This window comes from Grammomys surdaster, unplaced genomic scaffold, assembly GCF_004785775.1.
Source record: "Grammomys surdaster isolate TR1022 unplaced genomic scaffold, NIH_TR_1.0 273, whole genome shotgun sequence".
Lineage (NCBI taxonomy): Eukaryota > Metazoa > Chordata > Mammalia > Rodentia > Muridae > Grammomys > Grammomys surdaster.
Window position 1 is genome coordinate 4,400,065 of NW_021604714.1, and position 27,040 is coordinate 4,427,104.

Below are 27,040 nucleotides of genomic sequence, written 5' to 3' on the forward strand. Positions count from 1 at the left end.
TATGAGACTATTGAAAAGTAATGTGTCTTACAAGTAGTATAAGGTTTAATAATAGCTATAATTGAAACATAGTTTTAGTTGGTTTTAATGTACAAAAGTCTACAACTCAGTTAAAATTTCAGCTTACCTTTTAGATCAATATGCTGTTGATCTTTTTCTTTGAGAGAGAGGTATGTAGTATTCATTCTTACTTTCCTTTAAAGTAAAACTTTGAAATCTGTGAAAATGTAAACTCTTAAAATTATAAGATAAAACTCATAATTTTAAGAGTTTATATTTTCACAGATTTCACACATCAAAAATTAACAATAGCTGTTCATTACACTGCATCCTTCTAAGGATGCAACAGACAAAGATGGTTCTAGTTAAAGATTGATACTTGTTTTTCAACATGGTCTCACTCTGTAGCTCTGGTTTGCCTAGAACTTACTATTTAGACCAGACTTACCTGAATTCACTGACATTCTTGTTGGGGTTGCCAGGCCTAGGTCATCATGCCCTACTACTTAAATTATGTTTTTCCATGTGTTCATTCTGCATACGTGAACTACAGCGCACATGTGAATGTCAGAGGACAGCTTACTGGTGTCAGTGCTTTCTGTTCCCCTTGTAAGATCCCAAGGGTCAGACTCCTGTGACCAGTCAGGCTCCAAAGGCCTCACCGTGTGAGCCATCTGGTTTCCCAAGAAAAAAGTTACTTGTTGGGGTCTTCTGTTTTGTTTTGAGTCTCACTGTTTAGCCCTGGTAGAGCTGGAGCTCGAGGTCTGCCTGCCTCTGTCTCTTGAATGTTGGATTAAGATGCCATCATGCCCAGCTCAACAAAAGGGTTTAATGTCGATTTACTCACTATGTTGAAAGAGGGTGCTGTGTTTGATAAGTTACCTTTGCTATCTCCCTTCCAGCTTTAACTTTTTTGCTGAAAAAATATTATTATTATTATTTTTTTTATTTTTTTTTTTACTTGTAGCCCATATTAGCCTCCACTTGTAGGTGTGTAAGACACTAGAGTGAACGGCCTTCCACATGCCCTGCCTCCTGAGTGTTGGCATCTTCTCCTTACTTTACCATTTCAAAAGACCTGACATCAGACTTTTCATCCTCCTCAACTCCCACTTCCCGCCTTATCAAGACTGTCTTCTCCGACTTGTTGGTATTACTATTGGCATGTCGTTGATGCTGTTGTTGTTGTTACCCAAGTCTGAAGCATTGGAAAAAAGAATAAAACAATTTTATTCATCTAGCTGCTGTAGCCTCTGCATGCCTTATCAGGAAATTTTGATTCTTAGGAATATTCTCTACTTCATTTTCCTACCTCTAGCCTCTCTATCTTTACTTTCTGAGCCAACAGAATAATTCTCAGAATGTCACTGATTTTATAACCCGTTGGCTCCAAAACATTATTTTCTCCTTAGTCAGTTCTAGTCATCGGATTCCGCAACAGAACACTCCAAAACCTTCTTCTAAAATAGTAAGCACTTACTCTAACCTTAGAGCGGGCAGTTCCCACTGGGGTCTGCTCACCGAGACAGCCTAACCCAACTTTCTCTGAGCTGTATCTTTTGTCCAGTTTTGGTTTATATGTTTTTCATTTTTGTTGGACCAGCTAGGATATGTGGATTTTGTCTCCTTTAATTCCTGCTGTTCTCTTTGCCTGCAAGTCTAGAATTGCCTTCCTCAAACTAATCCCCACTGGCTTTTCATCTCTCCTCACCCCTAGACAGGGTTTCTCTGTGTAGTCCTGGCTGTCATGGAACTCACTCTGTATACCAGGCTAGCCTCAAATTCAGAGATTGGCCTGCCTCTGCCTTCTGAGTGCTGGGATTAAAGGTATGTGCCACCACCGCTCAGCCTATTTTTTTAATCTTTTACAGTGTGTGTGTGTGTGTGTGTGTGTGTGTGTGTGTGTGTGTGATGTAATAGGTGTGTAATTGAGCCCAGAATCTCCTGCATGCTAAGCAGGCCTCTACTAATGTGCTATATGCCTGGCCTCTTCCCTCTTCAGTTTTTATTTTAACGGATTTCATCCATACTGAAAAACTGGAAGACAAATATAATGAATACCTATATTCCCCTTCTTAGATTTATCAATTATTAACCTGTTGTGTTTGTTCTTTATCTGTTAGTGTGTGTACATTTCTATGAAACATTTTGCGACTATACTACATGTGTCATTCTTTTTAATTTTTATGCATGCAGCTGTACTCCCTGCATGCCATATGCATAGTCACATGCATGGGTGCCTGGTGCCCACTGAGACCAGAAGAGAGCATTTAGATCTCCTAGAACTGCAGTTACAGATGGTTGTTAGGCTTGATGTGGGTACTGCGGTCAGAACCCAGGGCCTCGGTAGGAGCTGTGAATGTTCTCAACCCTGTGCCAGCTCTGTGCCTCCATGCATAGGGCACTCTAATATTTCAGTTCTAGAGAACAATAAAATCATTTCTAGTAAGGAAATGAATTATAATCCTTTATAATTCTACAGAGTCCATGCATATTTAGGTTGCCTCAGTTGTGTCAGGGTGTACTTTGTATCACTCTTTGTTTAAAACAGAATCCCAATTAAAATTTATTTATATTTGTCAGGTCTTGTTATTTTCCTTTGGAGTTTACGATCAGAGTTGTCTTTTAAAAAAAAAATCAGAGTCTTTTTATGTTTTCTCTACTGTTTTATAGTTTTATAGGTCTTATATATTCTTGGAAAAGGGCTCTCCCCCCTCCCCCCCCCCCTCTAAAGAGGTGGCTTAGGGGTTAAAAACACTTGTTGCTCTTGAAAAGAACTGGGTTCAATTTTCAGCACTCATCTGGTGGTTCTCACATCATTTGGGGACCCAGCACCCTCTTCTCACCTTTCGTGGGCACCAGACAAACACACAGTCCAGACACACTTGTAGACAAAATACTCATACACATAAAATGATAAAATAAATTTTTGAATGTTCAGTATTTCATATTTTTAATTGTATATAGTTTAAATGTTTCATTTTTCAATGTTTTCTTGATAGAGAATTTAGGTGAAATTTTTATTGAATTTTTTAAATTAATTAATTGATTTAGAGTATATGAATGTTGTATCTGCATGTATACATACATGCTAGAAGAGGGCATCAGATCCCATTACAGATGGTTGTGAACCACCATGTGGTTGCTGGGAATTGAACTCAGGACCTCTGGAAGAGCAGCCAGTGTTCTTAACCGGTGAACCATCTCTCCAGCCCCCAATATTGAATGTTTACTCCATGACTTTGGTAAATGATTATTTTTAATCATTCTCTTTTTTGCTTTTATCTTTTGAGACACGCCTTTCTCTTTGCAGTGTTGGCTGTCTTAGAACTTGCTCTATACACCGGGCTGGCCTTCAACTTTGAATCCCAGTGCTGGGATTAAAGGCATGCGCCATCAACCCCTGGCGATCTACAATGCTTGAGTAGTTGTTTTATTATCTGTGGTCAAGAATTTGTCATTGTTACTTTCAATATGATGACTTATGTCAGCTTCTTTTATACCTACCACTATAATTTTTCTGGTCTCTTTTAAAGAAATTTTTAAAAATTTCATTTTTAAAATGGGTGTGAGAAATGTCTGGGCTGTCATGGGATAGTCCAAAGACTACTTTTTTTTTTTTTTTAAAGGATTTATTTATTTAATGTATATGAGTACACTGTAGCTGTGTTCAGACACACCAGAAGAGGGCATAGGATCCCATTACAGATGGTTGTGATCCACCATGTGGTTGCTGGGATTTGAACTCAGGACCTCTGCAAGAGCAGTCAGTGCTCTTAACCGCTGACCCATCTCTCCAGCCCCAAAGACTGCTTATCAGAGTTGGGTCTCTGTTTTTACCTCATGGGTTCAGAAACTCAAATAACATTGTCTGGCCTGGCAGCAGGCTCCTTCACCCCGCAGCCCATTTTACAGGCCCTACTACTTCTTCTTCTGTTTTTTCTTTCTTCAGTTTAGAACACCTACCCTCTTTTCCCCCTTTCATTTGCATTTCCTGTGCTTTTGGAGAACTGCTGTGAGTATTGTTGAAGGTCCTAGTCCACAGTGAGGGCTTTTGTGATCGTGCTTGTCCATCCTCTGTGTTCTCTCCAACTAGAGTTTACAGAATACGACTTTAAGAGCTTCCAGTTGCTTCACTTGATAAAATTGTGTAAACATGTTGCATTACGTGACAGAAGACACCTCCCCTTCCCAGGGTTGCTGAGGAAGCCAGGTCGCTTGGTTACAGGGGTACTCCTCACTAGGGACTGAATTTCCTTGTATACGAGGTTCTCTCTCCATGAAGTCTGCAGCCTTGTTTATTTTTACATCCTATCTTGACACCACCTTACATAACCAGGCTAGAGAGATGGTTAAGAGCACTGACTGCTCTTCCAGAGGACCTAGGTTCAATTCCCAACACCCACATGGCAGCTCACACCTGTCTGTAACTCCAGATCTACATAGATACACCTGCAAGTAAAATACCAGTGTACATAAAATAAAAATAAATTAAACAAATAAAAAAAAATTTAAAATCCTCCCAAAAAAACACTTACTGCTTTACTAAAGGGGCTGAGTTCAGTTCTCAGCACCCACGTCAGGTTGTGTTCTAATGCCTGTTACTTCAGCTCCAGGAGCTCTGACACCTTCTTCTGGCCTCCAAAGGCACCCTACACGTGTGGTAGGCATTCACATAAAGAAACAAGTGAAAGTCAAGAATAACTTAAAGGTTTGTTTGTCCAGATGTTCAGTAGCATAACATTTATAGAGTATTACTATTACTGTTTAGTTCTTCTTTGCCAACTCAAAGGCCATGTAGTTCCTGGTTTGTATAATTTATAGTGTTTTGTGGTTATAGAGGTATTATTTCAGACTTGGGAGTTATGGAGTACAAATATCACATCTTAAAAATATTTTATGTCTCTAAAAACACTTTAAGGATTTTGCATCTATAGTAGGCACTGAGTAATTTTTTTGTTTTGTTTTTAATAGAAAATTAGCTAAAGAAATCTCCAAAGCCCTTTTTCCTATTTAAGAACTGAAAGTACAGACTAAATTTAATGTTAATTATACTCCTTCTTTTCTTTTAAGGTAAATGAGAAAACAGGACAACTTATACAGTACGACAAGTTTTACATCCATGAAGTCCAAGAGCTGATAGACATAAGGAATGACTATATCAACTGGGTCCAGCAGCAAGCCTATGGAGTGGTACGTCTCCTCTCCTTGTGATTGAGCCTATATGCCCTTTGTACAATACAAAAAGGAACATTTGGGAATATATATTTTTACAGCTTTTATTCTAAGTACATTATTTTAAAATAATTCATTCCATAGATAGCTCTGTTTATATGTAGATATTCTCCCAACACCAAACCAGAGGTACCAATTGTACTTTTCTAGAGAAAATGCAGGTGTGGTTTGGACTTCCAACTCTTACTTCCTTTGAAGTTACGACCTCTTCTCTGACATTCAGAGTAATAGATATCATCTCTTAGAAATGTTAGATGTTTGCTGTAGAACCAGGAGAGAGCCCTGGAACCATTTATTCTGTGTTTTAATTTTATTTCAGATTGTTAATACATATTCACATATGGATATACTTCCTTGCATGTGACTAAAGGTCCTTAGTAACAAGTTAACAGGTATTTAGTAACTTTAGTTATTTAAGTAGCAGATACTTAATATCCTATGAGAACCAAACATAGTGGCACAGATCTGTAGTCTTAGCACTCCAGTTGCCGAGGCAGTTTTGTTCTGGGGCAGCCTGATGAAAAAGTAAAACCATCTGTAGACAACCTGTTTTCAACCAAGTTAAGATAAATGCTATCTTTGGTAAAATTTGGTAGTCTTCTCACCCAAACTCATCTTAGCACAGTCACAATGACGTCAAACTATACCTGATTAAGGAGCTGTTTTGGTGTTAACTGTTTTCTAATAAGAGGTAATAGAAGGCTATAGTTCTGGTTTCTTTTTTCCTCATTCTCTCTAATCTGTCATGTAGTTACTGTCTCTCCATTTATAAATGAACATGATTCTAAATAAATATTATTGCAGGAAACTGGCTTTCCTTCCCTTCCCTCTTTTCCTTTCCTTTCTTCTTTCTTTTCCCCTTTCCTATCCTTTCCTTTTTTTCTTTTTAAAGACAGCCCTGCTTGGTCTAGAATCTACCATGTAGACCAGGCTAGCTTTGAACTCACAGAGACCACCTCCCTCTGCTTCTAGAGTTCTGGGATTAAAGGCTTATACTACTACATCTAGTTCTTTGTTTTAAAGAGAGTATTTTTGTATTTACATAGAACTTTTGATATTATTCCTGAAGTGAGATCCATATGTTCATCGTAGTCTTAATGCTGACTTGGATATCATTTTCACACAGTAAAGTTTTAGTGACTGTCCTAAAGATACTCATACTATTTTGGGATAATATGAGCATTTGTATGCAAGTACAAATATGTACATATACATACATGTACATGTCTTTTTATGTATATACACATAAGCATATGAATACTAGTTTGGCTAATGGGCTCGGGAGTTTTTCTCCAAAGCTAAGTTGCTCTATCTAGGCTGGATTCAACCTTGGAAAACTTGTGCTTCAGTTTCTCAGTGCTGAGACTATAGACCGGGTCACCATTGCAACTTGTATACAGTTGCTGATCTAGCGATTGGATAAGGGGCTAGAGAGATGGCTCAGAAGGCTAGAGCACTGACTGCTCTTCCAGAGGACTTGAGTTTAGTTTCCATCACCCATGTAATGGCTTGCAGCCACCCGTGACTCCACTCCCAAAAGATCCAATTTCCGTTTCTGCACTCAGACTCTCACATACACATAATTTTAAAATAATAAAAATTTTAAAATGTTAAATACTTTTATTTTTTTAATGTGTACAGAGTATCTTGCCTATATATATATCTGTGCTGCATTTGTGTACCAGATGCCTGCTGAGGTCAGAAGATGGTGTTAGATTCTCAGGATCTAGAGTTAGAAGTGGCTGTAAGGGACCACATGGATGCTGGGAATTGAACCTGGGTTCTCTGGAAAACCCATCTATCTGTACTCTCACCTGCTAAGCTGTCTCTCCCCTCCCTTCCTCCCTCCCTTTCTCTCTTCTCTTGCTTTTCTCCTTCCCTCCCTTCCCTCATGTGCTGGGGAACAGCCTCAGCAGGCCAAAGGCACTTGTCACCGTGCCTGATGGCCTGATATCAATCCCTACAAGTTATCTTCTGATCTCCACACACATGCTGTGGTGTGAATGCATACACACACACACACTGCAAAAAAATAAAACTTAAAAACAAAGCTATGATAACCTGCATATATAGGTGGACATATTTATAATACTAGCACTCAAGAAGTAGAGGCAAACTGATCAGAAGTATATTCTGTTGGCTCTATTTTAGAAGAAAACGAAGGTCCATGATGGGTTTATTATGTTTGCATTACATTGAGACTTGAACTTAAGTGGTTTTGTTGAGTTAAATGAATTTTTCCCCATCTTTGATGTTCAGTATATGTAGGTCATAAATCTTACTGTGCTTCTTTCAGTATTGTGCTATGTGTCTAAATGTGTCCTAGGGAATTAAATTGTATGTGCCCATTATGGTTGAAATAGCAACCTGACACGTTCAGTATATGGCTAGATTTCGTTTGACATATGGGTAGGTATAATATCAGGGTAGAGCAGCATTGGGAGGGCACACTGGTATTTTAATAGGTAGGGCATCTTCTCAGTTGTCAAAAGCATGTTAGAATTTACAAAACTACGCACAGGACGACTCTTATTTCTGACGCCATTTGCCAGGTTAGGAGGAGTATGCCCTGCCCTGTCCCAAAGCTCTATCGTTTGTTGTAAAGTTTCACAGAACTCAGAGAACTACTACATAGCCAAGTGCAGTTTGTGACAGGATAAGGATACAGATTAAAATTAGTCAGGTTAAGATAACAAGGAAGACTCTAGGAGCGGTATCAGTCGCAGAGCATGTTCTTTCCTTTATGGGAACGTCGTAAGTGGGTACCTGGCATTGGTGTTTGATAGTGCTCAGGATTGCTAAGCAATGACGCTGAAACACTCAGTGCTTTTATTGGCTGTCAGTCACTTCCCACAAGGTGGCGGCTTTCTTAATCTTGCATGTGTGAGTGTTGTGCCTGTGTGTGTACATGTTCTCATGTGCACAGCGGTCAAATCAGGCATCAAGTTCCCAGGATCTAAGTTATAGATGGTTGGGAGGGTCCATGTGGGTTCGAGAAACGAGCCCTGGTCCTCAGTAAGAGCGGGAAATGTTCTTCACCGCTGGGCCTTCTCTCCAGTTCTGTGTCGGAACTTTCTGAAGGCAGAACTGATATTTGATGACTGAAATCTGCATCATAAATTACATTAGTTACATTGTCAGCAGCTAAAGATCCCAGTCACTCCAGAGACCCAGAGTAGTCCAGGGCAGATGCTGTGTGTTTTGTAAAAATTCATTCTTCCCCACAGTAGCCACCAGGTGTCAACTGAGGAGCATATTTCTAAAGATTGTAGTCCTTTGAGTACTATGAGCATCAACACTGAGCATATGTGGAAGCTTTCAGTAAGCGAGCAGGTAACTCAGTTGTTAGGGTGTTTGTCTAGTGAGTGGGAAGCCCTGGCTTTTATACTTAGCGACACATAAAACTAGGCATGCTGACATATGTCAACAATCCCAGGAAGCTACATACTGAGTTCAAGGCCAGCCTGAGATACATGAGGCCTGCCTTAAAAATATAGTTCACACATATGTGGGCTGGGACTGTAGATCAAGGCCCTCAGTTTAATCCCCAGATTGGGGGGCGGGGGATACATTTCATTTCTGTTCTCTTAAATAAACTTCCATTATTATTCCTTTATAAATCTGTTTATACAAGGTAACAGCCTCTGTGTTCTGTCTTGTGATTTTTATTTTAAGTTAATATTGTTTTAAAAAAACACTAGTAGGGCTGGCAAGATGGCTCAGAGTTAGAGAAAAGTACTTGCTATACAAACAGGAAGAGAGCCAACTTGTATAGACTGTCTCCTGACCCCATAGACACTCCTGTCTTTTTTTTCTCTCACTCAATAAATGTAAGGAACAAAACAGAATGTAAGGAAACAGAGTAAGCATGGTGGTACATGGTACCTTTACTGCACCGATGAGGAGATGGAGGCAAGCCACTCGTCTGAGTGTGAGACGATCCTGGCTTCCCAGGGCTATACAATGAGACCCTGTTTCAAAGGAAAGAAAAGAAAGGGAAAGGAGGAAAATGGAGAAAAGGGGGAGAGGGGAAAAGGGAGGAGAAAGGGAGAAAGGGAAGAGGGGAAAGGGAAAAGCTTAAGGGGAAAATGCAACCCCTATGAAGTACCTTCTATCTTTCTGGTGACCTGTCACATAATTTATGGCAGATTTTTTACTTCATTGAGGTCAAGTCTGAGAAGTAATTTCTTCCATTTCTAGATAAAGAAACAGTCATCAAGATGCTTCAGCCTAAGAATTAGTTTGCTAGTCTCCATAAATTCTGCAAGGGAGGGATCTCATTATGTTCAAACCTGATAGTTCAAAACTGATGATAAGAGTTCCCAAAAATCTTTACGTCGTAGATAGAGATGTGGAAGGCATTATGGGATGGTGAACCTTTTTGTTAATTTAATTTCTACCTCATTAAGTCAGTATTCAGCTGTGGCAAAATATCTGTGAACTCTGTGTTGACTAGAATAGACCACTAACACTGCTCTTTCCCCATTGCTGCGTTCTGCACTGCTGTCTTAGGATGTCAGCCATGGATTAACCGAGGTAAGTCTGGGGCCATACAGTCTCAGAGTCACGAAGGGTGTTCTGTTGTTTCCTGTGTCAAGAGTCAAATTTGTCTTTAGTGTGAGTTTTTGTTTGTTTTTTAATGTGTACACACATACATAGTCTGGTTTTAAATATTTATGTATATTGCGTTGGTTTTAAAAGTTAACTCCATAGAAATTATCCTGTATGATATCAGGATATCCTGTATAATTCAGAAGAGTTTTCTGAATTAAAGCCTGTTGCTGGGTGTGATGGCATGTGTCTTTAATCCCAGCTTGAGATGCACAGGAAAGCAGATATCTGAGTTTGAGGCCAGCCTGGTCTACATAGTGTGAGTTCAGACCAGCCAGGCCTGCACATTAAAACTCTGTCTTAGGAACAAAACCCAACAACAACAAACAGTGACATTAATTAGCATCACACTTATATCAGACCTTCTAACAAGATCTACTTTGCAATATTTCCTCTTCTTGTCTCCCAATATAAAATACAGTGTGTTCTGAGAAATAGATTTTATTTTAAAATTTTATAAATGCTTACCTAATAGAGGAAAATATTACAGAAACACAATGATCTACTTTTTAAACTAATAATTGATACTCAAATTTTTCTTGTTTTGTATGTTATTTTAATATATAAAGTTGCGGGGGCTGGAGAGATGGCTCAGTGGTTAAGAGCACTGACTGCTCTTCCAGAGGTCCTGAGTTCAATTCCCAACAACCACATGGTGGCTCACAACCATCTGTAATGAAATCTGATGCATATACACGTATACATAAAATAAATATATATATGTACCCGAATAGTGAGTGGGCGGCCTACGCTTTCCTTTTAAGAACTAGCATATTGTTACTTCTGTTATGTTATGGTGTTAAGTATTGTTTTCTTTTGTTTTGGCTTATTTGATATGCTTTTCCTAGTACTTGAACTAATGAACATTAGTTAGGTTACATTATATAATTATTGCTTGCTTCTTCAGTAAAATATAAAACTATGAAAAGATAGGACTAGTATCAGACACAGCTTAGGGCTAGAGTTCTTGGTGTCATACACAAGGCTCCATGGGTATGACTTTGTGTTGGGAGAGGAGGGGAATGAAAACACAGTTTGAAAACATGATCAGAACTTGAAATGACTTGAAATGTTTGCATATTCCCTGTAGGAGCTGATCCAGTGTTTCTCAACCTATGGGTCAAAATTGACCCTGTCACAAAAGTGCCTAAAATCATTGGAAATATTAGATATTTACATTATGATTCCTAACATTAACAAAACTATCCTTATGAAGTAGTAAAAGAAACAACTATGGTTGGGGGTCACCACAACTTAGGGAACTGTATTAAATGGTTGCAACATTAGGAAGGTTGAAACCACTGAGCTAAAAAGAGATCCAGAGTGATGTTGTATAGAAATGAAGATTTGGTTCAGTGAGTGAAGGTATCTGCCTCTGGACCCACCTGTTGGAAGGAGAGAACAACTATTGCAGACTGCCCTCTGACCTCCATGCACACATTATGGAGAGCACGCATACACAGAGAAACACAAAATTAAAAAATGGAAATGACTCAGCAAATAAAGGCACCTGCTGCCAAACCTGACAGCCTACGTTTAGTCCCTAGGACCCACCTGATAGAAGGAAAGAACTCACCTCTGACCTCCCATACATGCCATGTATGGTGTGAGAATGCCTGCATACATACTCATACAAAATACGTTTTTCTGTTGGGCATGGTGACACATGCTTTTAATTCCAGCACTCAGGGGACAGAGGCAGGTGGATCACTAAGTTCTGGGCCAGCCTTGTCTATATAGTTTCAGGACGGCCAGAGCTATGTAGTTAGACCCTATCTCAAAAATCCAAGAGAAACAGAAATCACCTGGGGAGTACTATTTTAGTACCATCTTTATATTAATTTCAATTTTGGCACACACTTTTATCCCAATGAAGATACAAATGCAAGAGTTTGAAGCCAGCCTGGGCTCAAAACACAAAGAGTTGGGGATATAATTGAGAGGTTGAACACTTACCTAACATTCACAAAGCCCTGAGTTCATTCACAAGCTGCTGTTTACAGTTTATGGACTGGTTCATTCTAATACCTTACATAAGAGAATAAAAATCCTGTAGTCAAAGATGAATGATGTTTTTGAAAATTTCTAACCATACCAGCGAATGAACTAAGAGTGTAATGATTATCTTTACAAACAATGACAGCACCCACACACCAGAGCCAGCTTGAACTGATAAGTTAATTTCTTTATTTCCAGTTGGCAGATATCCCTGTGACAATTTGTACATATCCATTTGTATTTGATGCCCAGGCAAAAACTACTCTGCTACAGACAGACGCAGTCTTGCAGATGCAGGTAAGTGCTATGCGATGGTAATAGGATTTGAGGATGGTTTTTTTTTTTAACTGTCTTTGGTTTAGTTGGTTTTTTTTTTTTGTATTTGAAACACTTGAGATAATAATTCGTGGGGACGCCGCTGTAGCCTGTCATTTGCACAACACCTGTGTAGCTGTGAGAATTGCTGCATGAGACATACAAACGTGAAAGCTGCTTACTTACAAAGGAGCCGTAATAAAAATAGAGTAATGTAGCCTTTCTTCATGTTAAATCTTCAAAAATAATAAACCCCTTTGTTATATAAGTCCATCTTTCCAGAGAGTTTCGTCAGGTTCACCATAGACTGTTTCAGCTGGCTCCACTGTAGCCTTTAATTGTAGACATGAGAAAAGATGGCAGAACTAGAGGTGGGATATAGAAAAAGTTCACTGTAGACGTGGAGGAACGTCATCATTTAAATGGAGAGCGTTTGAAATCTCCCTGAGCCTGGCATGAGGACACACAGCTTTAATCCCAGCTCTGTGAGTTCAGAGGCCAGGTTGGCCTGTATAGTGAGGTCTAGAGCAGCCAGGACTGCAGAGACCCTAGCTCAAAAAAAGGAGGGGAAAATTACCTTGAGGTTGATCATAGGTATATATTTGGTTCTTTTTTTGGTGTCAGGGTCTTGGAGATGTTTTATAGGGAGGGATATGTATATATGTATATATATGTATATATATATATACACACACACATATACACACACACGCGTGTACACATATACTTTGGGGGGGAGAGAAAGAGAGAGATCACAGTAAACCTTATAACTTTATGTTAACTAGAATAAATAAAATAGCTAGGCCTGGTGACGCCTGGGTGTGATCCCAGCCCTCATCCAGCAATTGGAAACTTCCAAGGGAAAACATTTAATTGAGGACTTGCTTACAGTTGTAGGGGGTGAGTCACCGTGGCAGAAAGTAAACAGCAATGTCATCAGAGCAGTCTCTCCAGAGTTTTCTATCCTGGTCTGCAGGCAGGAAGCAGAGAAGACAATGGCCGGGCCTGAGGTGGGCTTTTGAAACCTCAAAGCCAATGCCCAGTGACACCAGTCCTCCAACAAGTCGCACCTCCTAATCCTTCCTAAATAGTTCACCACTGGGAACCAACTATTCAAATACATGAGCTTAGGGGGTCCTTCACATTCAAATCTCCACTCTCAGCTTCACAGTCAGGCTAGGTTAACAAATAAGACTGCCTAAAAGTAAAATGAAATGCTGATTTGTTTGTTTTCTAGATGGCGATTGACCAGGCCCACAGGCAGAATGTCTCCTCTCTTTTTCTCCCGGTGATTGAGTCTGTGAATCCTTGCTTAATTCTAGTTGTTCGCAGAGAGAATATTGTAGGAGATGCAATGGAAGTCCTCAGGAAAACCAAGAATATAGACTATAAAAAGCCACTCAAAGTAAGTAAGCACTTTGTATAAATTGGGACTTCTATGTAAAAACTGTTCGGGGGTGTGTGTGTGTGTGTATTTGAAACACTTTGTGGGGTTTTGTTTGTTTTTAATTATAGACTTACTTTATTTCTTATACATGCTTTGCTTACATGTATGTGCACCATGTACATGGTCTGATCCTGCAGAGGTTAGAAGAGAGGGTTAGATGCTTTGTAATTGTAGTTACACGTGGTTGTGAACCACTAAGTGGGTGCTAGGAACCAAACCTGGGTTTTCTGTATGACCAACAACTGCTTCTAACCATTGAGTCATATAAATTATATATTTAACTTTTGAAACTCCAGGTCGCTGAGATTTATTAGCAGCGACTAGCGTGTTTACAGGTCTCTGAGACGCGCTCTCAGTTTTTGTCTGTTCAGTGTCCATATTGCCCTGTCCTAGGTTATATTTGTTGGAGAAGACGCTGTTGATGCGGGAGGTGTGCGCAAAGAATTCTTCCTGCTCATCATGAGGGAATTATTGGACCCTAAATACGGCATGTTTCGGTATCACGAAGACTCCAGGCTCATCTGGTTCTCAGATAAGGTAACACGCCCATCCACCACAGTCATTTCTTTATGTCTTTGTTTCTAACACAGTCTGCTTTAGGGGTCTGGTTTATTACAACTTGAGATTAGGAATGTTTAGATTTATTGCCAAACACAGCCTTGTGTTTTACATATTTCAAATTAAAATAAATTGAGGAAAAATCAGCTTTAAAATAATTCTGAATTTTCCTTCTGAGTATTTGTTTTGTTTTATTTTTTTTTGAGACAGGGTTTCTCTGTGTAGCCCTGGCTGTCCTGGAACTCACTCTGTAGACCAGGCTGGCCTCGAACTCAGAAATCCACCTGCCTCTGCCTCCCAAGTGCTGGGATTAAAGGCATGCGCCACCACTGCCTGGCTATTCTGAGTATTTCAGTTTGAAGAATTGAGTAGTAATTACTATATTACTAACCTCTCTTCTGGGGAGAACTCATTTAGCTTTAGAGATCACTGATATCTTATAATTAAGGGCCAGTAAACTATAGTATGTGAGTCAAGTCTTCCCAGCACATTTTGATACAGGAAGCCACCTGTTGGATATGACTGCTTTGACACATGTGCATCAGAGGTGTTGTCAATAGTTACTAGGGCCCTGTGTTCAGCTGCGACTAAGATATTACCAGCTGGTCCTTTACAGAAAATGTTTGAATTCTGTTTTGTAAAAACTTCCTGAGTTACCTATGTTATTTCTAAGATTTCTTTATATGTATATTTAGTCTTTGTTGAAGGAGGCTGGCTGTCTTGTATAGGAGAGCAGCTATTGATGCTCAGTGCTTAAAGTGATTCCTGAGGGCAACAAAATACTGTACTGTAATTACACTGTTCTGAGTGCTTGTACATATGAGAGAAATACCTCCGCATTATTTGGTAGGCATTCCGCTCATGGGCCAGTCTAAGTGTGTGCTGCTGCCCTCCAGTGGTCGCAGCATAGGTCTTGGTTTTGTGTTTGCTGGGGTGTTGCAGTTCTCCTTACTGATGCCTGTCCACATTGTCCTGTCTGTTGAGGGCTTCAGGTGTTCTCGCCTGGGCTCTTGTCAAGCATCCACAGCACTCTGGCAGTTCTGCAGAATGTTCAAGACTTTAAAAATAGAGGCAAACAATAGCACTAACATTATAATGTACATGAAAATAAATAAATGTTATGTTATTGAGTAATTTATTTCATCTTTAAGGTATAGCTGAGTAGAGAAATAAAACTAGTGGTGTTTGCTGTCATTTGAAATAGTTGAACTCTATTCTTTTGATTATTATGGTTGGCTTATCAGTGTGTACATGTTTAAGGGGCTTTTTTGGATTTGGTTATTTTAGTATAATTTAGTTTTATAAGTATATAAAACCATTGCATAATTCTAAATCAGATTTACAGAAAAAGCTACATTGGCAGAAGCCAAGCTTGGTCTCATTTTTTCCTTCCTCCTTATTTACAACTCCTTTTGGATTTTCATTTTTGTTGTTGTTTCATTTTATTTTACTTTATTTTTGAAATGGAGTCTCACTATGTCGCCCAGGCTATTCTGGAACTCTGTGTAGACCAGACTCGCCTAAAATTCAGAGTTTCTTCTTCCAGTGTGTGCTTCCACCCCTGCCGAGTTCCCGATCCTCTTAATTTAGCCTTCCTAGTTGCCAGGATCACAGGAGTGCACCATAACTAACTCGAATGTATGTCAATGTTTTGTTTTTTTTTTTTTTTTTTTTTTTTTTTTTTTGAGACATGGTCTTACTATGAACCTCTAAGTAACCTTGAGCTCCCTGTATAAACCAGACTGGACTCTGGCTCACAGGTCCACCTGCTTCTGCCTTAGCACTGAGTTAAAGGCATGCTCCAGCATTCTCACCCTTGATTTAAAAAAAAAAAAATACTGTTTTAAGGGGTTTGTTTTTTTGTTTGTTTGTTTGTTTTTTTTTGTTTGTTTTTTTTTAGCTCAGTTGGTACTAAAGCACATGTCTTAGAAGCATAAAGACTTCTATTTGATCCCCAACAACCATCCACTTAAAAAGTTTGGCATAAGGGCTATAGAAAGATGGCTCAATGGTTAAGTAATACTGGCTGCTGTTCCAGAGGTCCTGAGTCACTTCCCACATGGCCACTCACAATAGTCCCCTGGGATCCAGCACCCTCTTCTGGTGGATAGATCTACATGCAGATGTAACACCCATATAGCTAAAATAAAGAAATCGTTACTGTCACCACCGCCACCCCCAAAAAGCTCAGCATAAGCATGATATAGTGACTCACTGTAATCCCAGCACTTGGAGAACTGAGTTTGAGGACAGCTTAGGCTACATCTAAAATTCCAGTTGTAGGCCAGACCCTACCTCAGAAAAATAATAAACAACAGAAAAACAACAGAAAGTTAGTCAAAGTGTAACCCCAGCACTTAGGAAGGCCAAGTCAAAGCAGATCTCTGGGTCCCACTGGCCAAAACAGTCTAGACTCATTGCTGAGCTCCAGGCCAGTGAAATAGCACATTTCAAAGGAGGCGGCTAGCTTTCCTGATGCTACCCAGGGTTGTCTCTAGCACATGTGCATGCCCATATATACACATGCACATATATACACATGCACATATATACACATGCACATATATACACATGCACATATACACACATGCACATATACACACATGCACATATACACACATGCACATATACACGCGTGCACATATATACACATGCACATATATACACATGCACATATATACACATGCACATATACACACATGCACATATACACACATGCACATATACACACATGCACATATACACACGTGCACATATACACACGTGCACATATATACACATGCACATATATACACATGCACATATACACCTATCAAAAACAAATTTTCTTTTAAGGTATTTCGCTTTTGTTGTCTGTTAACCATCCTGTCATCCCTACCCATCTTGGGTATCAAACTCAGGGCCATGTCCATTGTAGGCAGGCCTAACAGCCCACATTTAATATTTAATGACATGGAAATGCTTTTGTTTCTGAAGGAAAAAGTCAGTTGTGAAGCCATATATGTGTCTGTAATCTTGATGGTCCTGGAACTGGCTATATAGACTATGCTGGACTTGAACTAACAGAGATCCTCCTGCCTCTGCCTCCCAAATGCCACAACTCCTAAAACAGTAATTTTTTTTTTTTTAAATTCAAGGCTGAGAGTGATGGAGCATACCTTTAATTCCAGTGCTAAGGATTAAAGTTATGTACTCCCACTCCCGGCTAATAAACAAGTTTTTAAAAAGAAAGTACGTTGCATGGGACTGTACCCGGTAACGTCAGAGCAAGAGCACAGGAAGAGGAAGGAGCTGCTTTCTCATTGGTTACTTTTCTGTGTTCTCAGTTTTTTTCTACTATGGAGACTATGTTTTTGTACTAAAAATCAAGGTTTAGCTCGGAAGACAAGTCTTTCACTTTTTTCTTCTTTGTGTTTTAGACATTTGAAGACAGTGATTTGTTCCACTTAATCGGTGTTATCTGTGGATTAGCAATTTATAACTTTACTATTGTGGACCTCCATTTTCCTTTGGCCTTATATAAGAAACTACTGAAAAGGAAGCCATCCCTGGATGATCTGAAAGAGCTGATGCCAGATGTCGGGAGGTCAGTGATGAGAACGAGCTAAGGATGGGCTTGAGGCCGAGAGGAGAGTGCTACACAGAAATAGCCATGCTTCATTGTTTGTGCTAACAGTTGTAAGGAAATAAACATGCTTTCAGTAAAGCCCAGTGTGTACTCATTCAGGAACAGAGTTGTCAGTAACATACGTTTCACTTTAAAGAAGCACTCGGGGTTTTCTGGTTTTTTTGCAGAAGCATGCAGCAGTTGCTGGACTATCCGGAAGATGATATAGAGGAGACATTTTGTCTGAACTTTACGGTAAGATGAGCAGACGTAGGTCGGCCTCGTTATCTAACAGCAGTTCTCTCTTCTGTAGTGGAAATGCTTTTTGGTTTGTTTTTTGAGACACGGTTTCTCTGTGTAGCCCAGGCTGTCCTGTAACTTGCCCTGTAGACCAGGCTAACCTTGAACTCACAGAGATCCGCCTGCCTCTGCCACCAGTGCAGGTTTTTTGGTTTTTTTTTTTTTTTATGTGTATTTTATGGGTGTTTAGTCTGCATGATTATGTGGGCACATCTCTTGGGACTGGAGTTACATGCACATAGCTGTTAGCCGCTGTGTGGTAACTGAGACTTGAATCCAGGGCCACTGAGAGCAGCCAGTGCTTTTAACCAGAACCATCTCTCTACTAGTCCTATGGATGGGGTTCTTAACCCTACAGCTAATGTTTATTGAGCTTTTACTATGTGCCAGCCACAATACATGCATTATTTCATTTTATCCTCAATAATCATGAGATTGTTTTTTGTCCTTAATTTACAGATGAAGAAAACTGAACTAGTTGCATGTCATTGTTCCCCTTCTCTGTGCCTTCCGTAATTAGGTACTTTGTAATTAAGTAAGACGAGAACTTAAGTTTGGAGACTCACTCAGGATTCCTTTCCGATCCTGTGACTAGAGGAATGGTTAGAGCTGGGGAGATCATGGAAAGACAGTATGACTGATGAACTTAGACTGTCAGTGTGTGTCTTTTCTCACTGACGTCCATGCTTGCTTGTCAGCTCTGTCCTTCCACCGTGCGGCTGGGAAATGGACTCATGCTGTCAGCCTTACACAAGCAAGCACTTGTATCCACTGAGCCGTCTTGCCAGACTTCTAGATCGTTAGAAGATTGCAGTGTGTCCAATGTATTTGTACGGAAATTGAGTGCATGTTTAAGATGAAGTAAAATTAGTACATTATTTTTTTCTCACAAGGAACATCTTACTGGGGGCTGCAAGAGGAGAGCACTTACATCTCTTACAGAGGACCCAGGTTCAGGGTGTAGCACTCCGTTTGAGACGCTTACAGTTGCCATTAAGTTAGGAGCTGCATGGCACGGTGCTTCTGGGCTCCACAGGCACTGCCCTTTGATCCACATTTGCACAGGCAGGCCTGCTCACCTTGGGTGATGGCTCTGGTAAAGGGAGAGTCAGTGTTCTTCATAGGTATGGTTCCTGGTATGTTTACACATTCAGGAGCCGTACTCCAGAGGCCCATCCATCCACAGCAGTACTTTATGTTTGGGTTTTGTGTGACAAAACTTTTCCTGGAGAGAGATGGATACCACCAAAGCCCAGCTTGGTGACCAGTGAGACCGGGGTTTCTTACAGGAGTATGGGTAGGGAATTACAGGAGCAGAGTTGACAGTTGGGAGCCTGGAGCAGACTGTACAGCCTGTGAGCAGCTCGACAGGGTGGAGAGTGTCCTTTCCAAGTAACTCTGGTCTAAACATCCTCTAGGCTGCTGCTCTGCGCTCACAACCTTCTCTGCAGCTTTGCTTCCTTCCTTCAAGAAGGACTCTGACTTTTTATTGCTGACTCTGGCAGGGAGGGGCCCAGTATGAGAGGTAGGAGTGAGTTTGGGAGGAAGTTAGTTTTAAAAAAATTAACCAGGCTGGAGAGGTGGTTCAGCAGTTAAGAGCACAGATTGCTCTTCCTGTGGTCCTGAGTTCAATTCCCAGCAACTACATGGGCTTAAAACCATCTGTAATGGGTTCTGATGCCCTCTTCTGGTGTGTCTGTAGACAGCTACAGTGTACTACAGTATAAATTTAAAAAAAAAAAATCTTAAAAAAATTAACCATTAAAAAATAAGTAGTATCCTGGACTAGTGATGTATACTTTTAATCCCAGCACTCCTAAGGAAGAGGCAAATAAATCTCTTGAGTTCAAGGCCAGCCTGATCTACACAGCAAGACCCTGTTTTGAAAAGGCAGAGTGTGGAGGAAGGAAGGAAGGAAGGAAGGAAGGAAGGAAGGAAGGAAGGAAGGAAGGAAGGAAGGCAGGCGCTGTGTGTGTGCGCGCGCGTGTGTGTGTGTGTGTGTGTGTGTGTGTGTGTGTGTGTGGTGGCGGCAAATCAAGCATTTTTCTAACGGCTGCTCTGTTGTAGAGATGCTCCATGCCCCTTTTATTACTTGCACATTAAAAGCTGTATGAGAACATAAAGACGGTTCTTTTTTAAAACACTAATTTGTGTGTGTGTGGACACTGACTGGCTTGCCTGTACAGTGCGTGTGGAAGCTACTCAGACATTGGGATGTCTTCCTGATTTGCTGATTTGCTTTATTAAATGGAGCTCACTGCATTTGCTGGACTGGCTGGCCAGCACGCCCAGGTCTGCCACAGGGCAGATGGGATGGCCTGTCTGCTTTGCTCGTTCCTCAAGGACATCGTCCTTTCTTTTTATGAGGGATGCTTAAGTGCCCTATTTAGCTAACTAACTCCTTGGTAATATGTCCCTGACGCTGTGAGATAGCAGACTACTAGAAATGGTGGAGGCCTGTGGCTCCAAGAATTTGTACCTAGGCTCTTGGTAGCATAGTTTTGACTCGTACTTGTTAGCTTGTATATTTAATGAGAGAATATGTTACTTTTTTAAAAAATTTCTAGATCACAGTTGAAAACTTCGGTGCAACAGAAGTGAAGGAGCTGGTTCTGAATGGCGCAGACACTGCTGTTAACAAACAGAATCGGTAAGGGGATTGCACAGGGCTCAGCGCAGATGATGAGAGTTAATAGACATTTTCTAATGTTACTAAAAACGTCACAACTTAAAACAGTATCGTACATTGTGTACGGTGGTGCACTTCAGGAGGCAAAGGCAGGCGGTTATCTGTGACCCAGCTAGGTCTATGTAATGATGCCCTGTCTCAGTCCAAACACAAACAAAAAAAAAACCATAATATTTCAGTGTTTAATGGGAAAGTAATATACCTTGCTTGTGAGATTCCCTTTAAGCTATAAGTAAAAGGAATGACTCACATGAGAAATGAGTAGAAACAACAGCAAACACGATTCAAAAGGCAATGATGGCCACTGATTAGCAAATCAGAGAACACAGTGTATAAGATGGACTGGAATACCCAGAAGACACCAGTTTACTTTGCAGAAAAGCAGTTCAGATACTGAGTTAAATTCAGTCTTGGAAAGTGCTAACTAAGGGAGCCAGGCAGTGGTGATGGCACACCTTTAATCCCAATGCTCAGGAAGCAGAGGTGGTCAGATTTTGAGTTTGAGGCCAGCTTGGTCTATGAGAGAGACTCTATGTATTTGTTTTTTAAAAGCCTGTGTATAAAGCACTCAGGATTATTCCTAGACTATTTCTGATGAAAAATATTTTAGTAAGGCAACTGGCTATCAAAATACTGTCAGTTCAGTAGCCAACCTGCTATAACTACTGGGCAAGAAGGAGAAAGTTAGAACCCTGGGTCAGCTCTGTTCAACTGAGAGTAGATTTTCAATCCCTTTGTTTTCAAGGAATCTACACAATATTTATACACAAGAAATAGGTATTGAGCATTCTTTCAAGATCATCTTTAAGACATTTTTGTTTGCTTATTGTTTGGCTTTGTTATGGTTTCTTTTGTTTTTTGAGACAAGAGTCTCTACATAGCCTTCTTGGCTGTCCTGGAATTTACAGAGCTCCACCTGCCTGTCTCCAGAGCGCTACAGATAAAAATATTTGTCACCTGGCCAGGCGATGGTGGCGCACGCCTTTAATCCCAGCACTTGGGAGGCAGAGGCAGGCGGATTTCTGAGTTCGAGGCCAGCCTGGTCTGCAGAGTGAGTTCCAAGACAGCCAGGGCTACACAGAGAAACCCTGTCTCGGGAAAAAAAAAATTGTCATCATACCTGGTGTGGTTTTGTTGTTTTGTTTTTTATTTTTAATGAAGGGGGAATAGAGTTTGGTGTGGTTTTGGATTGGTTTCTTTTTACCCATAATGATGGTATCCCTTTGAACTCTACTTTTTCAGAGTTCAGTTGAAGTAGCAAGAAATGAAGGAGCAAAAATGTAATTATAAGTATTGGATATTCTCTGTTAATGGTGCGTGTGACTTGTGCATCTGTGCCTTGCTTTTTTTTTTAGGCAGGAGTTCGTTGATGCCTATGTGGATTACATATTCAATAAATCAGTGGCATCTTTATTTGATGCTTTCCATGCAGGCTTTCATAAGGTCTGTGGAGGAAAAGTTCTTCTGCTCTTCCAGCCTAATGAATTACAAGCTATGGTTATTGGGAATACAAATTATGATTGGAAAGAACTAGAGAAGGTAAGGAAAAATCAAGCTTTACTTGTCAGAGTGTAAGGCAAGACTGTGCTTTATTATCAGGAACCTAGCCCTTTTGTATGGTTCTGTCCTTCCTACAGTGCCTTGCTGTGGATATTCTAGACACTTTCCTACCTCTCCTGCCCTACAGTGCACTGTGTGTGGTGGCATTCACTGGTGAGGTGGTTGGGAAACGTGCTATAGGAACACTACCCCAAGACTGAGTGATTTTTTACCCATGCTTAAGACTTTTGTTTCCCTGTTTTTCTATCAAATCCCAGTATTAAACTGATACCTTAAGGTCAGGCCCATCCCTGGTGGGAGGGGACTGCGAAAGGAAAGACTTGTAGGAGGCTGTTTGAGGGGCACCACAGGAACTGACTCCCAAAGAACATTAGTGCTCTTAGCATTTTTATTTTAAGGGGAGAAAAAATTAGTAGAAACTAACAAATTCTGATTGGTCTTCCTTAAAATAGTACAAGAAACTTTATACCCAGTCCCATGTTGGTATTTAATAAACCTCTCACACTATTTTAGTAAATTCTTACAAGGATGATAAAAGGACTGTTCTTCCCTTTCTGAGGAGTATCTTCAGATTGTAAAATGCCAGGACCTACTCTTAAACATAGTAGATCTATGGAATACTCCTTAATGCTAATAAAAGGTTGTATTACTTTTAGAATACAGAATACAAAGGAGAGTATTGGGCAGAACATCCCACGATAAAAATTTTTTGGGAAGTGTTTCATGAATTACCACTAGAAAAGAAGAAACAATTTCTATGTAAGTATATTCTGAGACAAGAATCTAATTGTTAAAACTGTAAAGTATTAGCCCAGTTTAGTCTTTGTTAAGAGATTTTTACTTACATGTATGTTGTGTCTGTACGAGTGTAATGTATACAGGTGTCTTCCAAAGGCCAGGCGAGCGTGTCAGACCCCCCTGGAGCTGTTACAGCCTTGGGCTTTAACTGTAGAGCTCAGGGAAGTCTGTACAAGTGAGTGTTGGAGGACCAGAGTGCTGGAAACATAGCTTAGCCAGTGAGGCCTGACTTGGTTCAGTCCCTGGGACCCATATGGTAGGAGAACTTCAGAAAGTTGTTGTGGCTTACAAAAAAAAATGTAGAAGGCTAGCTTAACCACTTTTCTAAATGGCTCTTCCAAAAAGGTTTCGATTTCTGTCATTATTCACCAAGAATTTATTGAGTACTTCCTTTCAAATAATGAATGCAAAGCTAGACTGTGGTCACTGTGTTGTCTAAATCGCTTTCCTTGGCAGTATTTTTGACAGGTAGTGATCGAATTCCCATTCTTGGTATGAAGAGTCTGAAACTAGTCATCCAGTCAACAGGAGGTGGTGAGAGCTATCTCCCGGTTTCCCATACCTGTTTTAATCTTCTAGATCTCCCAAAATATACAGAGAAAGAAACCCTACGGTGTAAACTGATCCAAGCTATTGATCACAATGAAGGCTTCAGTTTAATATGACCTTGGAGTTCTGACTTTTCTGTTTAGTGCAAAGGCATCAAACCACTCATGTTTTTCTTGTGAATTCAGCACAGTGAGAGTTACTTCTGTAATTCTTACTTACAAATTGTTCACTACTGTACTGATGAAAGCCAAAACCATGAATTGTCCCTATCCTCATAAAGTATTGTGAATACATTAAAGTTTTACTAACAGGAATTTTAAGAGTTTGCATATTTCAGAAATGACCTGATGTGTGGGTGCATGGAAATGTTGCTTAATGTTTCTTCAATCACTGGGTAAAGAAAACTATGGCCTGCCGATAGTCATTTGATTATTTTTCCATTTTGTAAATAAAAATTTTGTAATAAAATAGTGACATTCAGATACCAGTAGTTTCTATGGTTGTAATTGAACTGAGCTGAGTTTTAAGACTTAAAAATTACGATTCAGTCTGACTTGCAGATTCTATAAAAGGATGGTGGAAACATTCTTTTTGCTACAGTAAATGTCCATGCAGACCTAAATTAAGTAACAATTACAAGTATTACACTTAGAGTCTTGCAATATGCTGGCTGGTGGAGTTGTCAGAACCCATTGACATTTAGCACACACACACACAAAAAAGTGACCACTGTGAGAAACAATCACAAGTTACAGCTTTAAAACTACTGATGCTGCAGTATTAAATTTTCTGTGCTTAGAAAATCTTGATGTTGTCCATCTAACTCTACAATACAAAAATGCCAGTACTTCTCAGATTTAAACATAGGCGGCTTGTGTTACATGTACCATATGAATGCAGAGTCAAAAGCCAGGCATCAGAAATGTAGGTGCTGATTACTTCATAAAAAGCACTAAGCAGTCAACTGCTGAACAGTCTCTGAGCCCTTGTAAATCTGTGAATACATCTCATTTTGCAGCCAACACTATTCTAAATTGTTGAGGTGAGGTTCTTTGAGCTATTCACTAAAATGGTTAGTTGGGACACACATGTTTTTCCTTCAACGTACACTCCTCCCTACAAAAAGATCTTATAAGATGAATATTTTCCTTCACAAATATTAGTCCCTGTGTATGGAAGGCAAGTGGATCTGGGCATGCCCACCACACACAGCATCCTTTCCAAATTGGGGCAGGAGGAGAACCACAGACCAATGCATTAAACCATTTCTCCACTTAGCGTATTTAGCTTTCTTTTACATGGCCAGCTTTAGATTTACTCTGGTTTGACACTAAAAAACCAACGCCTTCAGTCTTATTAAACTTAGGTAACAAATGTGGTAAAATAGAGGCATTTAGTGATAGCAACCCTTACTAGGCTGGTATGCTATGAACAATGGAAGTTAACAGGGGAAAAAAAGTCAAATGACAATTTTAATATAAGACTTTAAAACAAGATACAAGTATAAAACACTGTATTTCAAAAGTTGGAGGAAGATAATCCAGTCATTAAACGGTCTACAAAACATATGCCAGATTACATAAAAGTCTATGTACAATATAAAAAGAGCTGAAAACAGTCTTCACTGTAAAAATAATTTAAAACAAATTTTTCAATTTAAAATATTGTCTATAGCACAAACACATCATGCAAATGGAAAACTAAATATACTGCATTCTTTAGTGTAGCCAAATAAATTCAGATTGAGATATCTTTTAGGTAGGGAAATGAGCTACTTAATACTTTTCTCCTCTGGCAGTAATGATCCTAGCTGGGTATTTTATGCATAAAGAACAGCTATATTTCAAATCTTTTTTTTTTTGTAATAAATACTAAACCAACATGAATATTTAAATTTGGGGGCAATGTTCCAAAGAAGTCTGTAAAATAAATACTGATCTTCTGAGGTGTGAACTGTTTGAAAGGCTAAAAGTTTATGCAGTTCAGAAAATTGATCCCTAGTTTTAAGGCAAGCTAAGCTTTTAAATAAGTATGAATGACTATTGGATTTGTATTCATCTCCATAATACAAGGCTAACACCTTGGGATACATTACACCAAATCCTTAACAGGAAACAATGTACTTTCTGGTTGAGTTACAATTTACCTTATGACTTTGGAACTTTAATTAAGAGGCCTGTTGCTTCCCTCATTAATGGAAAAACAGCAGTAAATATTAAAATATTACACTCTCCCCAGCAGAAGTACCATCATTAGATTCAGAGAGGCTTTGCATATTCACATCTTGGCAGTATTTGTGGTGAAGATCTATGCAGGCTCTACCACAGTGATAGGTATTTAATTAAACAATGGCAAATATTCAAACTAAGGGACCTATATATAGACAGGCACTATTTTGTTTCTGGAACAACTGAAACATTTCCAAATCATTTATCAGATTAGTCTCAGGGGCCTGTTTGGACATTAGCACGTCTGCAGCAAGTACAAAAACCATGCAGTAAATATGCTTCAAACTCTTGAGCCCCACATTTTGAGTGCTCCTTACACGGTGCTGACTTCCTTCTCACATTACAAGTCATCTGTGATTTTAGCTGCCACAAGTTTTGGAAAATGCCAGTGTTAAAAAGTTAAACACGCTAAAAATAAAAGTTCAACAGAACAGAAATTTAGGGTTTCAAACTATTCAATGTTACAAACAGAAGTATGAAATACCATTCTTTGGTCTAGATAAGCTGTTCCCTTTACATTAACATTCCAATGGCTTTTGAAAACTTTAAAATGTTGAAACTCATTAGGCAAAAAAGAAAATTATATATACATACAAATGTATCATACAAATGAACCTTGAAGGAGGATGAAGTCAACCAACAGTGTTGACTGTACAAGTACAGAAATGATGGAACTTTAAAAATTATCCAAGTAGACAATCTGTTTTCCAGTCTATAAATAATACATCTTTCTCATTTCCTTGTTCGAGTTCACAAGTAAACATTCATTTTTGACATGCTAAAGTTCCCAATGCTGGTGGAGCAATTCCTGTACCTGGAAAGCTTCGATAGCGTTATGATTTGTCCGATGGATAGTTTACATCTGTCAATTCCTGTCTCATGGCTCTAGCTTCATGAACTACCTCTTGCTCCCCTCCATCAGCTCCAAATCCAGATCCTCCAGCACATTCAGGCCCATCAGTATCATCTTCCAAGCCATTGTAGAACTCTTCAATTTCACTTTCATCTTCTAAGGGTTCTTCTAAACTGGGGCTCTGGCATGTGCCACTGTCACTGTTACTGCCACAGGAACTAGAGGATAAGACGTCATCTTCAGAGTCTGAGTATACCTCAGCGCCATGAAATATATAACGATTTGGTGGTAC

The 27,040-nt window shown here is 39.6% G+C and overlaps 1 protein-coding gene across 7 annotated transcripts in view; it reads left to right on the top strand.

The window, feature by feature from the left end:
- Nucleotides 1-24,151, top strand: part of Herc4 (HECT and RLD domain containing E3 ubiquitin protein ligase 4) — a 68,544-nt gene extending 44,393 nt beyond the window's left edge. For 4 of the 7 annotated variants that reach the window (XM_028776782.1, XM_028776785.1, XM_028776783.1 and 1 more), the window contains 11 exons: nt 5,074-5,193; nt 9,748-9,771; nt 12,043-12,141; nt 13,397-13,564; nt 14,000-14,143; nt 17,584-17,750; nt 17,960-18,026; nt 20,639-20,721; nt 22,116-22,299; nt 22,977-23,079; nt 23,575-24,151. In XM_028776782.1, the coding sequence (XP_028632615.1) occupies nt 5,074-5,193; nt 9,748-9,771; nt 12,043-12,141; nt 13,397-13,564; nt 14,000-14,143; nt 17,584-17,750; nt 17,960-18,026; nt 20,639-20,721; nt 22,116-22,299; nt 22,977-23,079; nt 23,575-23,783 (1,368 nt within the window). In that variant the 3' untranslated portion in view covers nt 23,784-24,151. The remainder of the gene's footprint in view (nt 1-5,073; nt 5,194-9,747; nt 9,772-12,042; nt 12,142-13,396; nt 13,565-13,999; nt 14,144-17,583; nt 17,751-17,959; nt 18,027-20,638; nt 20,722-22,115; nt 22,300-22,976; nt 23,080-23,574) is intronic. The other 3 variants (XM_028776786.1, XM_028776784.1, XM_028776788.1) reach the window with 1 other exon arrangement.
- The last annotated feature ends 2,889 nt before the right edge of the window (nt 24,152-27,040 follow it).